The sequence below is a fragment of the Camponotus floridanus genome, unplaced genomic scaffold (genome assembly GCF_003227725.1).
Source record: "Camponotus floridanus strain SB8 unplaced genomic scaffold, Cflo_v7.5 scaffold58, whole genome shotgun sequence".
Taxonomy (NCBI): Eukaryota; Metazoa; Arthropoda; class Insecta; order Hymenoptera; family Formicidae; genus Camponotus; species Camponotus floridanus.
The window spans coordinates 944,745-961,319 of record NW_020229747.1 but is presented as its reverse complement, the minus strand read 5'-3'; the positions used below and the strand labels follow the sequence as shown (position 1 = coordinate 961,319).

Here is a 16,575-nt window from a genome sequence, read left to right as displayed (position 1 = left end):
CTTCTCCGCAAACGGATAAGAATATTAACCCCGTCAACGTGTAACGTCTAATCTACTCCGACAGACGCAAAACACCGTCTACGAGATCGTCTCGGACATGAGTACGCGGCAGGACGCGGTGGAAGAGCGTCTAGTGGGTCTGGAGGACCGTCTGGTCGGCCTAGAGGAGAAGCTGACCTCGCTGCAGGGTCAGCTGGAGCTGCTGCCGGAGGAGCTGACCCGCTGTCTGGCTCAGCACGCGGAGCGGATGGAGCAACGGCGTAATTTCCTCCATCCGGATACCGCGGTAGCCATGGCAGCTTCCGGCGGCGGTGGCGGCGGCGGAGGAGGAACCATCTCGTCGGGCACGAGCCTGGGCGTTTCCGGCGGTGGCGGTGCATCCGTTGCCGCTCACCACCCTCTCGCCAGCCTCTCCAACTCCCCTCTCCTGCCGCACTCGCGCAGCGTGCCCAGCGCACCCAGCACCATGTCCCTGCACCCGTGGCCGGTCAGCCCGGTCCTACCGCCGGTCTCCAGCCGGACGCCTCACCTGGTGCCGGAGACTGGCAGGCATCACGGCCTCAGTCACTCCGCCACGGTGACCACCACGACCTCGCAGTCGGCCACCAGACTCACCTCCCAGGCCGGCATGGGCGGGTTAGGCAACAGCCAAGGCTCGGACACGTCGGCGCACAGCTGAGTCTCGTCTCTGCAGCCGCAGCATTCGTACTAAAAGGCCCGAGACGCCGGTTTCCGCGTAATCGCAGACCGCGGCCGTGCCGCGACACTAATCGGTGATCACCGACATATTATATAGTCGACGTATAGTACTGCCGGGGTATATCAAATTGTACGTTACGGTTGTACGTAGGTCGGCCGGAGGTTCGCACAAATAAATATGAAACAAATTCCCGTCTAGAGCAATGTCTCCTCACTTCTACGTTGGCTGTATCCAATTGTCGTATCGCGATGATTCGCATGAATTTACCGATGTCTCCGCTGGAAAATAATTCCTTCAGTTTCACGATTTGTTTTTTAGCGCAAAAGTATAATCGTCGGATGCCGCGTGGATCACAAAGAGACGCTGTTCTAAGCGAGAACGGTGACTAGATTGATCAAACACGGCCGTCTGTTTTTCGTGCGAAACTCGTCTAAGGATGGGCCTTGTTGCGTCCCGCGCGCACCTTCGGGTCTCTCCTCGAGAAGTTGTGCTTTCGTTGAAATGCAAGATGCACGGGATTCGAAAGAATTCAGAAATTGCGGCATACGTAACGACTGTCTGTGAAACGTTGTATGCGTTATGTTTCATCTTTTTGCTCTCACCATATTCCTGAAGTATTTATGCGCGAGAGGAATCGACTTTCTACATCCATTTAATCGCCTACTTTCGTCAATCTTCTCGATTCCTTCCAATCCTCATAATTCTTAGCTAGTCAATTTTGACACAAGTACGCAATTAAAAGGGATCTGGATTTCTTTTACAAGACACAGTCGTGCGCGATCGAGAGAATTAAACATTGGCAAACACTTTATAGAATAAATAATCGAATCGATCGATCTCGATCGATTTCAGACGGACACGGAGGAGAGGAACTCTCAAGGTACGCGCGGCTTCTTCCACTAGCTGCGCGCTGCTCCCCTGCCCAACTTGCGTGCCTGAATAACTGTTTTCTTAATAATTAAATGTACATTTTCGACATACACACAAACACACACACACACACACGCACACACATACATACATACAGAAAACTCTCCACCTTGTATCTCTGTATACCTTGTGAAGAGAGCGAACAGGCATGACGTGTGTGTACAGGAAGCGTATGCGGACAAGGACTAGCCCGGAGGTAAACCAAACTGGCTCTTAAAGCCTTTTGCGCGTGGTTAAGGTAAACCATCCCTTTCCCTTCCTCATGGAAAGCGCGCTACAAAAGGACTGTTATATTCGTATCTCATACGTCGCACTCAAAGTCTAGGATCTCGCCGATCCCAATGCTCGAGGTAAAGTATAAAATGACCTATATATATAATGAATCGTTCGTATGTGCATTCTCTGAATGAGAGCGGCTATAAAAGCGCAGAACTTGCATTTTCTAACACGTTCGGATATAACTGAGAATCCATATTTTTTCCGTGTAAATCTAATATATTACAAGTGTTACAGATGTTTCAAACGTAAAAGACTCGGGATTACGTTTAACGCTAGACGTGCAATTACTCCGATAGGGTTGAATCGACAACAAAATTGCAAAAATTTTTTTTCTCATCAGGCGCGTAAAAGGACGCTTTAAGGGCCGGCGCAAACCTGACGGGTGTCCAGGAAATAACAAATAGAGAGAGAATGCAAAGTGATCTTATCCGCTTTAACGTCCGTAGGTTACGTAGGATATTATATTGTTAGGTGTAATACTCTTGTACTCTCTATGGCGCACGGGTACAAAAAGCGGCTACGTTTCCACTGAAAGGAAGAGGGAAGGGTAGGAAGGGGGTGAAGATTTTTTATAATGGAACCGCGACCGCGCGCGGGGATGGCGCGGCGCGACGCGAGGGGGGTAGGCTTAATTAAACGAATCGACCAGACACAATGGGAAAGTAATTATTTGCCAACGACTTTCCGTTCGGAGGCGTTCATCAGGCTTTTTCGTTCATGTCAACAATTATCGCCATTCGAATAATCGCCCCTGCATTAATTTTTGATTGCTTATATATATATATAATATATAAAATAATTTACTATGCAAAGGAAACATAAACTATATAGCTGTCGTAATTATCTCTTTTATCTATTCATTTTTTTGCAGTTTTTTCAGAAATGATTAAATGGACAGCTAAAAGCTGCTTTGAAGTACTCGGCGAAGAAGAGACGATGAACAAAAGGAAGCCTGATGCGCCAAAAATACAGAGTGTTCCGGAAAGAACCGAAATGCAAATTTGCGACTATCCAATCGGTCGTGGACAATCCAGATTTTTTAGATCTGAAAAGATACATGAAGAATCTGGATTTACAAAGTTCGATTTTTTTCCGGGACACGGTTATACGACTTTTGCTGTAATTCGCAGCTGTAACACAGCGCGTTTATTCTTTCCTACACGTTATTAGTCCCGAAGATGTTCAGATCTCGATGCATCGGCGCGATGCGGTTTGCCAAGGCAACCATAATCGTGCACGACGGCAACCGAGATTCTATCGAGGCTCTACGAGGCGAGCTCGCGCGATCCTCATCCCTTCAGTAGTAAATTATCAAGTAATTTTTATTTAAGAAGTTTTAAAATATTTTAAAATATTTGCTGTCTTCTTCATTAAATTAAGAAGAATCCAAATAATTATTTATTAAATTAAATTGAATTATTTATTAAATTGAATTTATTTTTCGAAATTGACTATGAATCTTTGAGGACGAAAGTGTTTTTTTGAAGAACATTTTTGAGAAACATTTATGAGAATAAATTGAGTCCAATCGAATAATTTTATTTCTATCTACTTCGTGTAAAGCTTGTATTCATTTTTAATATTTTACTCATTAACATCCGAGTCTCAGGTTTAATTGACGTTTATTAAAGGCTGCGAATTAATTTCGTGAAAGGGATAAGATTCGGTCGAGCCGCCTTTATCCTCGACCGTTCACAAGGAAAAGCTCACGCGGAAAAAGCTCACTAACGCGGATAAAGCTGGGACCTGGTTTGTCTTGTCCGTCATCGTTTCATTTCGAAAGCGTAGTTTCGCGGCTAATCGCAATGCGAAACGGGACCAAAACAGACACAATTTTCACAACGTTCTCATCCTATCCCTCTCTCATCGTGTCCTTCTTTTCTTTTTTCCTTTTGCTCTTCTTTTTCCAGTTGGGCAGATTTTTCATCTAGATAAGAGAGTCGACTAAGAAAAACTAAAAGAGTTAAATGAAACTGTTCGATGATTGGCGTACTTTGCTATCTTTTAGTAGATTGGAAATTCACTCTGGGATAAAAGTGGTTTCCTTATCGAAAAATAAAAAAAAATACCGTTGATATGAAACATTTATGCGTTTTACTACGAGTAATCTTTTTACTCTTTTAATATTTTATGTACAAGTAAATTTTTCGATAGCAAAATCGATTAAGGCAATTACATGTATTGGTACAAGAATGGAAGAATTCATAGAGATACTTCTTTTTCCACGAAGAAAAATGTAGTAAACTTTTACCATCTACTCGCTTAACTTTCACAACGTTTCTATTTATCTTTCATCTATTTGGTATAATTCGTAAAAAATATCGAATAATTTTTTGTATTTATAAAATGAAACACTATTTTCTCGAAGCTTTCTCGTGTCGATCGATACTTTGAATTTAGAAATTTTTTCACTTTATCGCGTAGAATGAATTTCTATCGGAATAGGAAGATTATCTCGTGTACGTAAAAATGACTCTTTCATTTAGTCAGCCTCTTTATCTGAATGAAGTTTTCAATCGAGTAACATCCAACTGCTTTTTCTTTTTAATCAGTTTTCCTTGGATTATTCCGATATATCTTCCCCCTTTCTTAAGTTTTCTTCCCCTTTTTCCTACTCTTTTCCTGCTTAAAACCGGATCTGTAATAGATGTAATAAGCCTTAAACGTAAGATATTGACCAATCACTGTTGAATGAAAGGAGAATAATTGAATATGATTGATAAAGTTCTTACGACTTAAAGCTTGCTACATCTATTGTAGACCCAGTTTAAGGAGCATTCCTCTTTCGCTCGCGACTCAACGCACTGGACACGACAACTCCACGATATTTTTATATAGATTTCTTAAAAGTGCATTATGGTGCCAGGAAGACCACGCCAAGTATAAAAACATAAAATTAAAACAGTCTCAATATCGAGTTCTTAGGTGATAGACACCGATTCGATAACATTGTTATAGTATGTAATATAGAAAAAAAAGGAACTCGAGTATGTAGATGATTACCGAACTCTTCGACGTAGTGAAGTTATACATGATATTATGATGAAGGGGAGAAAAAACTATAATTGAGGGAAAAAAATGCGTTTGCTCGCGAATTACACATATAAGGGTACACATACAGATACGAGGAAAATTAATGAAAAATTAATTTCGTGTCATTGGATATATATGGAGATATTGCATAAAGTTTCTCTCTCTCTTTCTCTCTCTTTCTCTCTCCCTCTGCGTCGAATTTCAGTGTAAGCAAATTAATAAATTTGCAATTGACTTTATATACTTCATACTTCATTTATTTCAGTAACTAAAAAAATAATTAATTGAAATTTTTAACTGCAATTATATTTAAATTTTAATGTAGTAAATTTGTAATGTGATTATATGAGCTGTGAATTAAAATTCAAAATGGGATAATGTTTATGTAGATAATTAATTATATATTGATATTTTTTATTAAGAACCTATATTCTTGAAAATTAACACTTAGAATGATTAGAATTGTTTGAGATTTCTATACAAACTCTTTAGAATTGTATCTTAATCTCTTTACTTGTAGAGGAAGAAAGATTTAATTAAAATTCATCACACTCGAAATTTGACGCAGACTTGATGAATATCTTATACGATCTTCGTTCATCTTTATATTTATCTATTTAGAGAAATTCGAGAGATGTTAAAAAAATCTTGAATATTTATCATATTAGATTTAAATGAGAAATTTGAATCAATTCAAACTTTAAATCTTAATGTAATTTTAAACAATTTGCGAAATTGTGGTTCAGAATGAGAGAAAACAAAATATTAATTCGTCTTAGGAACTTGCGAAACTTTCTCAAAACATATAGAATTCGCGATTCTTTAAATTCTTATACAGGACTGATTTCTCATAATCTTAAATTCTTGTAATCTTAAATCTTGATTCTTTGAAATATTTTCAACTTCTTAATTTCTAAATTATCGAATTTTCGGACATTAAGTTTAGTGTGCACTGCAAAGCAGTGAAAAATAAATGGTTTCTTCCTTTTTTTACGCGGTAATCACGACGGTTCGTTAACCGAAATCGAAAAAATGATCAATAATTTTTAGCGCGATGTGAGTTATTCATTAACGTTAACGATTTTAAGGGCCAATCGCGCGATGCGATACTTCATACGGAAGACGTGAAAAAAAAATCGAAGGTGTCGAAGATCGGAGAGCGGTGATCAATTTAAATCTTTACACGCAGTTAATAAAAACTAACAGTAAATAAAAAGAAATGAATAAATGAGACAAAAAGCAGTAAAAAAAAAAAAAACAGTTAAACACACGCGAGCGCAGTCTCGAGCGAATTTATATGAGCATTACGGTTATTACTATCTATATTCGTTTCTGATTGTTATTGTTATGATTATTACGAATATTACGAATTATATCGTCACACAGGACGATGAATAACGATAGAGTTTTAACTCTCAGAGACACACTTTATGGAAATCTTATACCAATATATTATACCTAGCGGGCTCTATCGCCATTTAACTGTTACGTAAAATGACCAACAACTTAATTAAAGTAAAAGTATTATCTATTAATCTACATAGGGTGACCTAGCGACCATGTATTAAGGAATCCTTGTTTTTAACGAGCCCTCTTTTCCTCTCTAACTCTCTATCTCTCTCCCTCTTTCTCTCTCTCTCTCTTTCCCTTTCTCTTTCTCTCTCCATTTTGAGAGCATTGGAAGAACCCACACAAGACGCAGCGTAACGCGTACTGTTGTTATACTTGTGCTCTTAATACCGTCTCATTGTCTTCATTATACAATAGATAGAGAAACTTGATTCATCTCATTCTTGTTCCATTCACTTCATTCGCATCACTTGATTCATTAATCCGGGATCCTCAGGTACGAGAACTGGTTCCTTAGAAATGTCTGCTTGTTCGCGAAGCTTTTGAACGTTGCCAGACGCGAATTCTACAACAACTCCTTCAAATCAATTCAAATTCTTCAAAAATCTAAATTTCTTTGTCCGCCCTTTACAGCCTTGAGTTATTGAAATTTTACAGATTTGAGTCCGTTAAACACACATCGACCTGTTGTCAGATTTCGAAATCATAAAGTATGAAAGTAATCACGAGGTCTTGGAGTGTCATCTTCGTCGAACATCACGCGAACATAAATACACATATTTTTAATGCATGCAGGATATTATGCGTCATAATTTATTCATTAAAATTCGATTTTACACGCGTAATATTATGCAATATGCGCCTATATTTATAATCCATTGTAACTTGTGCTGTTACAGCTCTTACATATATATTGTTTGCGCGACCATAGCTATAATATTTTTCCCATCTCCGCATCATGCACGATGATATTACATCATCGATAGATTCACGATCTTGGAACAAAACGGACTATTATTAACGATTAGAGAAAGTTTCCTTCCTACACAGGTTTAGGGCAATAGGTCTATATATAAATATAAAGCATTATACACATATAAATATATATCCAAAGAGAAAAACCCATATACATATATTCTAACTTGGCTAAAATATATAATATCGTGTAAGTTGTTACTATTAATTAGTCTCTCGATTACTTTACGACGGCGGACATAGGGCAAGGCACAAATTAGCATACATATATAATTACGTATATATATATATATATATATATACATAAAAAAATATATATACAGAGATAAAGTAAAGTATATACGTATATATGAGTATAAAATGAAATACACACACATTCGTTAGAGAAAGGACGAGGGCGCGCACTGTTTAAAAAAGAGAAAAAATATTAAAAAAAAAACAAGAGGCATGCGAGTGCATCATCGCGGTAGAAACTCGTAGGGCTTTAAAAAAAAAAAAAGTGGTTTTGATACTATACGAAGCACACACCGAGAGAGCGAACTTTTCTTACGACAAGACTTAACGATATTTTTTTAGACTCCGCTATAATGAAACGACTAAATTAACTTCGCGGCGAACGGAACTTTGCGGCGCACGTTCGACCGGTTAACGCGTTCCTATCAACGACTATCCAGAGATCCAGATTATTCTCCCACCTCCCATTTGATCAAGTGTCGTCTAAACACGTGGATTAACCCGGATCTAGCCTAGGATCCTCGCGATTTTGTATCCTAGAGACCGAAATCCTCAAAACTTGTCGATGAAGAATTCAGAGAGAAAGCAAAGGTTCAAATGGGAACTCTTGAATCTTCGGAATTTTGTATCTTCGGAAACCTCGGATTCTCGAAAAATTCTCTGTTTAAATCGTGAACGACGCTTTTTTCGGATATCCTCGAGACTTTGAATTCATTATATTGAAAAATTAGAGACAGCAAACGTTGAGGATTAAATTTCGAAAACTCTCAGGACTGTGCGTCCTTAAAATTCTCGCGGTTTACACAACAGAAATTATGAAATGTTCAACTTTAAAAAAAAATCTTTGAATTTAGCAGTGTTATAACTTTGGACTCCTCATAGGATCTCAAATCCTCGCAATCTAGATGTTTATGTATATTCGGGACTTTACATTTATGAATTTTTCTCCAAAGTTTCAACTCATTAGTTATTATGTCAGATCGATACCCTGACGATACAACATACCGTATTAACGTTAACACTTTACTCAAATGATATCCGATAGCATAACGTTAATATTATCTGCCAATCGAGATTCCAGAAAGATATATGTAAAAATAAAATACGCTTAAAAGCAACCTGGAGTGTCTGTCTCTCGCAAAGTTTTGCTACATTTCTGAGATTTATTATAACGAGCGTAGAAAAAAAAATACAAGAGATACTGCCCGCCAATCCTGGAAAAAAAACACGTTAAATATTCTTTTTCGCAAAAAAAAAAATTATCATTATTCTTGGAGAAAATCAAGTTGCAATTATTTTCACGACTTTCGTATAAATTTTTATACTTTTTTTTCGGACATACTTATTTCTCAATCATCGAACGTTTCGTTCACACTCACGAATAATGATGTGTCGTCATCAACGATCTTCAGACTCCGATCGGTCTCCTTTATCAAACTCCTATTCGATACTTTAAAAACCAGCGATTCGCGAAGCGATCATCCTACCTAGGGACGTGGGAGATCCTCCCGAAAGAGACTCCTTCTATCACGCTGCATCTTCTGTGTATCCTTTCGATATCGAGCCGGCTCGCGACAAGTCGAGCTCACAAGAAAGTAGCACACAGGGTGTCGTGTTAATACTTTACATCTCGTTGCTCGAGAATTATATAAGCGATGTATCGAAAGATTGTTCTTATTATAGTTATAATTATATATATAATTATATATTTATACGTACGTCATGTATACAGGATGCTCCAAACTTTTGATAGCGAGTCCGCTTTCATCTACGAGTTCTTTGACCAACTTTTGAAGTTGTAAATGAAACGAAACTCGATAGAGCCTCAGACATTCTGTCTTTGATGGAACTATCTATTAATAAGAAAAAAAAATCTTTAATTTAAAATTCGGCTCTGCAGAAACTTGTAAAAGTTATTTTCGAATCTATTTCAAAGCTCTTATGTAATTTGAAATTTTCTTAAAATGCGGGGGAGTGATTAGAAATATAAACTTTGAGTCCACGAAACATAGAAAGTAATCATTGGAATTGTGTATTATTGTGTATTATTAGATCTTTGGGCTCTCTTTAAATTAGGAATAACTTGAAAAGTTGCGAGCTTTTTAAATTCGAAAGATGATCAGTTTCTAGAGATCTCTTTAAGTAATTTAATTAGATAGTTTCCTAAGTACAATATATAATTATAACTATCGTCACAACATACACATGTCGAGATGTAACGATGTCGATTGTCGAAGAGCAATCAGGCATTTCTGTGATTTCTAGACTTGAACGATGTAACGACGCTAACGAGGTTTTCGCTTTTAACAAAGATTCACGCGGACGATAGCGCTTTATGGATCGCGAGAAAAAAAAAAGGAAAAATAATAATAATAACAATAAGTCTTGACGAGAAAAAGATTATTTTTCATCGCTCATTCATCACTATTTGCGTGCCAATCTTCCCGCGAGAATAATTCTTTCGATATTGATTCGAGAAAGCAGTTCTCGTCGATATACAATTGCTATTTGAATATTTATACGAGATATTTAAATATAAGAAAGTACTAAAAAAAACTCTGCTCGAAAATTGATTATTTTAATGAATTAAATGTTACCGTTCTATTTTTTTAAATCGCTTATATATAATCTTTAGGAGTTTTAAAATTAACTTAAAAATTATAGTTGCATTTGGACGCATAATTCTCCTTATGTGTAAATTAAATGATGACAAATCTATGCATTATAAAAGGTTCGATGAGTATTTCAAGAGAAAAGTCGCTAGTAATTAATATAATTATCGTCAACACGGAGAGCGCATTATCATAATTAACGATTAATAGTTTAAGACGAAGGGGGAGAGATGCTATCGTCCGCGTCGCTTTAATCTAAAGGAACAAATCCCACGCAACGAATCTTGAAAGTAGTCAATATCTAATCAATTCCGAGGATAGGATCAACTTAGGGGATAATTAAATGGAAGAAGAAAGAAGAGGAGAGAAGCATAACCCCAGTAAGTTTATAATAAACGAGAGGATGTTTCGAAGAGGAGAGGAGAACGACAAGTATCTTCCATTATTAGACTCGACATCAACAGTGATTAAGAGCGTCGCGACGAGTAATTTGCCAGTAATTGCGGGATGCGATTGTGCGTCAAGTATGTACATACATCACGTGTATTTAACTATAATAGCAGCGACAGAAACGTAGCGCATATTTTTAAAGGAGAGGAAATATACGAACGCCATGGCACTAAGCGATTTAAATTGCGATCCTGCGTTAAAAAAGTAGGGCCCGGTCGAGATACTCTTTGAAAACTACTAGTGTAATTAAAACGAAGCTGATCGATCACCATTTAACGAATGGGACGGAACGCGCATATGTAACTATTACGATGTCTATGAACCAACGCGTTTTCATGCCGAGAACAAATAAATTTGCAAGTCGGAAGGATGCGTTTTGAATCTTTTTCTTATTTCCTGTCTCAATCCTTACAATTAACGCATTACAATAAGGATAAAATAAAGCAGTTATTCAATTAAGAAGACTGAGTTTTCTTCTGAAGAAAAAATAATATACAAGTTTAATAATCTTAATAATTTTTCCCTTAAAAAGTACTTTCTACACTCGTCACAAACATATTAATTAATGATCATTTTATTTCTCACAAAATAAGCTTGTAATTACAAGCGAAACTAATATCCTAGTCAAATAAGTCAAATAAATTCTTGGAAGTTCAACTTAATGATAAAAAAATCCACAAAAGATTATATAATAATGGAATCATTTACAGTTTGTATATAAGGAAAAAGTTATATTTATGTTCTTTAGACACTCGCATATTGCAAATGAATCTGCAACTGATATCAATTTTGCTAAATTTCTCATACATAGCATTGCATTAAAAAAAAAGTTATTTTCTGTTACATTTAAGAAAAAAAGAAATAATATATAAATAACTCATTACTTTGCTTCCTCTTGTACTTCCGTCGTCTTCGTTGCTTTCTCTTGAATGCCCTTATTGGATGTCTCACTTACGTTTTGCTCATTAATGTTATTTGCGGGAACTGTTCTTGACCAAGAACAACTTCGCCGATCGGGGGATTTCGGCATAGACCAGGAACTGCTACGTGATTTTCGTCTGGGTGATCGTGACTTGGCTCGCGTGACTTTAACGACGGAGGCGGATCTTCTGCCACGTCTCTTCTTATAACGGGTCCTGAGGCTGCTGCGGGATTTGGAGCGACTCCTAGACCGCGATCTTCGTCTGGATCTAGAGCGACTTCGTCTTCTGGAGCTCGACTTTGATCTACTGCGCGATCTAGTACCACTCTTGCGCTTTGATCTGGAATTTGATCTTGTTCTTCTTCTAGAGACGGATCTACTTGTCGATTTTCGACGACCGCGGGATCTAGAACGACTCCTGGATCGCGACGATTTGGAACGGCGTGATCGCGACCTAGAGCCCGATTTTGACCTTCTACTTTTAGAGCGTGAATCGCTTCGTCTTGCACTGCGAGACCTGGAAACACTTCTAGATTTCGTTTTGGATCTCGATTTGGTTCTCCTCTTCGAGATGGATCTACTTCTCGATTTTCGACGTCCGTGTATTCTCGATTCCTGCCGCTGTGAATCTCGATCCACTAAATGCGTAAAATACTCATAATATTCACCATTGTATAAATAAGGATTGGTCAGTGCATAAGAATTCATCTCGAATCGAGGATTATATCTTCGACCCCTTCCCATAGGTAACATGGGATGATGATGGATTAATGGATAGCCTGGCATTGGTGGCCTCAACATTTGTGCTCCCGGATACCTTGGCAATGATATTCTTAGTGCGTGAAATGGCCCGGTCGCGATTGGCGGTAACATCGGCATCCTCGAATCAGAGTACGAGTGTGCATAAGGAAGATTTCCAGTTGGAACAATGGCACCTGCAATTAATGACATGATATTGTCTTTCCTTCTTTTATTTTTATATATGCTAATAGATTTTATATAATCAAAATTACCTGTAGATGAAGGTGCGTGATCGTTCTTTATCAAGACACTCTTGAGTTTCTTCTTATTCGTTTCTTCATTTGTCTCCTCTTCCGTGCTATCCGAATCGGAACCATCGTTTCTTTTCCGTTTTTTCTGCGATTTCTTTCGCTTTTTCTATAAACAATAACATAATTGAATATCGTCATATCAATGTTAATTCTTAATATCTTCACATTGCATAAAAATCAACGATAGTAATACGAGTGTAAGATTAAACAACATACTTTTTTCTTCTTTTCTTTCTTCGCTTTCTTCTTCTTGGTCTGTTTCTCTTTAATTTTCTTGTCGTTTTCCGAATCTAGTTTATTAACACTTTCGTTCACTTGATCGTTTTTCTTTTCATCTTTCTTTGTTTCAGCACTTATACTTTGATTCAACTTAATCTCATTATTTTCTACTTTTATCTATGATTACAAAACTCATAAATAACTCTTATTTGCTTTTGTAAACAATTATTACATATTCTTTGTTACTCACCTTTATCCTGTCAAACAGTTCATCTAATAATCTTATGCTTTCCAACTGTCGTTGAGCTTTTATCAACTTTTTTTCTTCCCTAGCAATCTTCATTGATACCTTGTCCTCTTCTTGTTTACGATATGTCGTGAGTACCTTCCGTTTTCGTTTTTCTTCTCGCTTTCGCTGCCGGCTTACTTTTTCTATCGAATCTGCCTCTTCTTTTTTTCTATAATTAAAATAGAAATAGTTTAATATCGTATATACAAAATAAGTATAATTCTCTTTATATGCGTGCGTATACATTATTTGCAAAATATTTCTTTTGCTTTAACACTTACTTTTGTTCCTCTCGCCTCTTCTTTTCTGCCTCTTCTTTCCTTCGAAGTTTCTCGACCGCCAAATTATCCTGCGCTATCAAACGTTTTCTCTCAAATTCTCGATGTGATATCGAATTGTCACTCATATGCTTGGTCTTGTCAAAATCAACCTGCACAAGAAATATTTCATTTGTTGAAAAATATATATTTCTTTTTGTAATTGTTATTTTATTTACTTAATCCAAACTATTGCAATACATACTTATATAATGTATACTATTTTTCACATTACATTGTACAATTTACAAAATTTCAGGAAATGTTTTTTTATATTAGAAATGATAAAAAGATATTTATGTTAAGATAATGTATTTTTTACTAAGTACCTTTATTGTTGCAGTTAGCGAATTCTGATCATCCTTCTTCAACAGCTTCATGCCACGCAGGGCATCCATCGCTCTAACAAAATCCATGTATTCGTTGTACTGTATGAACGCATCGAAAAAAATACCATCTTCGTAACTGAATTTGTGTATGTTAGAGCCGAGCCGCATCCTGGACCTGTAGGGGTCTGCGACAGGCACATCTATCTTTCTCACTGGACCCCATTTCTTGAAAATCTTACAAATGAGCGATTCACTTGGAACGCTCGCATCATCTTCGATGAACCATTTAACCGGCAGACCGGTAATGTGGATAGTATCCGGCCTCTCGCCAGGCTTCAACTCGTTCATATGTTTTGCGTCCCTGAAGTAAGAATCCCAGCTGTGTCTGGTAGGGAAGTCGTCCTTGGCCTCGGCCGCGCGGACCTTAATCAATTAATTAATTAAATAATTAAATATTACAATTTTTTTTATATGCGACTTTACTAAAATTGCAGTTTTTAATGTGTTCCAAGGCGCATCAACTATGTCATTATAATTAATCAATGCCAAATTATAAAGTAAACTTAGCTGTACTTTCACACCTTGAGAACGGTGGGGAAGCCGGACAAATTCAAGCGCTGCGAATCCAACCTGGCCAACACCTTTGGCAACCTGCAACGGTCCCGCAGGTCGCCTTCCAGCCGGATAAACTCCAAGCTGCTCTTGGCCACTTTGAGAGACGCAAATTCGTCTGGCAGGATGAGTGCACGTATCTTCTCCATTACATCCCATGTTGATATTGTTTTGCCTGTTCATAGCGCAGTTAAGTTTCTGTAAGAAGCTATCTTTCCTATAGCTGTTACAAGTGCTCGTGGCTTCGCACGGATCACTTGAAATCATTGGTATTTTCTTCCATCAGTTGAATATTACATTATTCTCCTTTTGGTAGAGATTGTCCAAAACACAAACACAAGTATATAATTGCGACGATGTGATAAACTTGTTGCAACAAATCGAAGAGAATTAATGCCAAATTAACAATAGACAGCAAAAAACTCTCATCTGTCAAACTCATTGATTATCATGTATCGAATAAATATTGACAAGGTGCTAAGTAATAATAAAAAGATACAAAATCATATTGTTTACGAACAATATAAATCATTTTTGCAAATAATATCAAATGAACTATATCAAAATAATTAATATTACAAAGTGATCATCGAAAGAAGTGTTATTCCAAATTTAGTTTAAAATAAATAAAAGATATAATCGTACAATTCCATTGTTGTGCAATTCGTTGCATCGCAAGGCTGTTTCTCAGCCAGGAAAAGGAGGAAGAAAGAGCAATAAATAAAAAAGAAGAGAAAAGAAGATAAGGCTCATGGTCCAACCTCAATGGAGGAGGCCACCGTTGTATGACGCTGATGTTTTTACCTGGAGTCTTCAGTTGGGGCAGACTGACCGACACGTTAACTTTGGCAAGCGGTTTCAGATAAAGTAAGCGCGGTGGATACAACGGCACAATGTCGCTCAGATCCCTACAGCTTCCAAATCGATTAGCAACCTCGCTACTGGGTTTTTCACCTACCTGCTTATTGTCGCTCATCGTCGGCTAAGAAAAGCTACAGAACTAATTAGGGAGAACAAGACTCGCTAAGATTCGCAATCGTTAATTTCAGCCTCAGCCTGTTTAGATCCTCACTCTCTCTCTCTCTCTCTCTCGCTCTTTCTCTCTCTACTCCAATTTTTGACTATCTACTTGCGACAAGCCGGCGGGATGAAAACCCCTCAGTAGGGAGGTTGCACTCGATAATCTTCGCCAGGTGAGGACGATGCCGTGCAACACGCGCCGTCCCGTCACTCGGCGAACGATCGCGGATGCATTGATCTTCATGGAGAAGACGTTCCTCGACGCGAACGTGCCTCGTATTCGCGCTCTCCTGTTTTTCTTGCGCGCGAGAACTTGCTCCAGACGTGAGAAGCTAAACGCGACGTACGGATGATACGACTCACGCTACGAAAGTTTCACTTCACCAGCATGTCGCCATGTTCAAAATTATGAGGACCTGGGTCTTTTGCGCATGCGCGGGATTAAAACTCTAGTGAAATGTGTTCGAAAGTTATCCAGAGGACAGAATGACGTTCAATTGACAGATCGGGACAAAAGGAGCAGAGATATTTTTAAAAATGACAAATGACATTTTTATTTTTAATTACGTTATGTCTTTTGACGTTGAAAATGAGTGTCGATCGACGTGAGGAGGAGGAGGAGGAGGAGGAGGAGTGAGAAAAATATGAAAAGAGATAATGGGTGGATTCTGTAATTTATAAAGTATTTAATTTATGTTTTGTGGTACAAAAAATATTTTAATTAATGTTTCGTTTGTTTATTTTCTTTTATTCATATTTTATTTTATTAATCTCTATATGAAATTAAATAAAGATTAAATATGAGGAATTTTTTATTATGTTTTTAATTAATAATAATTTATTATATAAAAATATTAGTATATTGTTCTCTTAAAATATTAATATATTGTTCTCTTTTCACGCTATTATTGGCTTCGTAGTTCAAGTCCACGTTTTCAATGTCTATGGAGGGAGTATCGCTTTCAGGGATCACCTAAAAGTAAGGCACTAAATATATGAGTATTCTATACTCCGCCATTTTTAATCCATCCCCCCACCCCATATAATCTCACTAACCTATCTACTATAATCTCAGCTTAGCGACGAGGCGAGTGACACGAGAAACAAGGAGGGGGAATGGATTAAAAATGGCGGAGTATAGAATACCTGTATATTTAGTGCTCTACTAAAAGCAGGCCATGACATTTCTCAGTCTTCTCTTTGCTCATAGGTAGAATTTCCGAACGCACTCCTAGTAATATATTTCTCTCTA

The 16,575-nt window shown here is 37.5% G+C and overlaps 2 protein-coding genes across 5 annotated transcripts in view; one reads left to right on the top strand and one right to left on the bottom strand.

The window, feature by feature from the left end:
* LOC105258233 (small conductance calcium-activated potassium channel protein) overlaps positions 1 to 2,680 on the top strand; it is a 107,601-nt gene extending 104,921 nt beyond the window's left edge. Inside the window, exon 11 of the mRNA XM_025412865.1 lies at positions 65 to 2,680. Coding sequence (XP_025268650.1) covers positions 65 to 679 — 615 coding nt within the window. The 3' untranslated portion in view covers positions 680 to 2,680. The remainder of the gene's footprint in view (positions 1 to 64) is intronic.
* Positions 2,681 to 10,760: 8,080 nt separating this feature from the next.
* Positions 10,761 to 15,724, bottom strand: LOC105258232 (A-kinase anchor protein 17A). Of its 4 annotated transcripts, none has more exons than XM_025412867.1 (9): positions 15,433 to 15,724; positions 15,108 to 15,217; positions 14,273 to 14,609; positions 13,692 to 14,114; positions 13,327 to 13,475; positions 13,007 to 13,214; positions 12,754 to 12,933; positions 12,499 to 12,643; positions 10,761 to 12,420 (listed from the first exon to the last, which is right to left on the bottom strand). In XM_025412867.1, exons 3-9 carry the CDS (start codon positions 14,450 to 14,452, stop codon positions 11,444 to 11,446), a joined length of 2,262 nt encoding a protein of 753 aa, XP_025268652.1. In that variant the 5' UTR covers positions 14,453 to 14,609; positions 15,108 to 15,217; positions 15,433 to 15,724; the 3' UTR covers positions 10,761 to 11,443. The 4 variants fall into 4 exon arrangements, with proteins under 4 accessions (XP_025268652.1, XP_025268653.1, XP_019885240.2 ...); XM_025412868.1 differs by having other exon boundaries at positions 14,273 to 14,478; XM_020029681.2 differs by having other exon boundaries at positions 14,273 to 14,478; positions 15,108 to 15,724.
* Between the last annotated feature and the right edge of the window lie 851 nt (positions 15,725 to 16,575).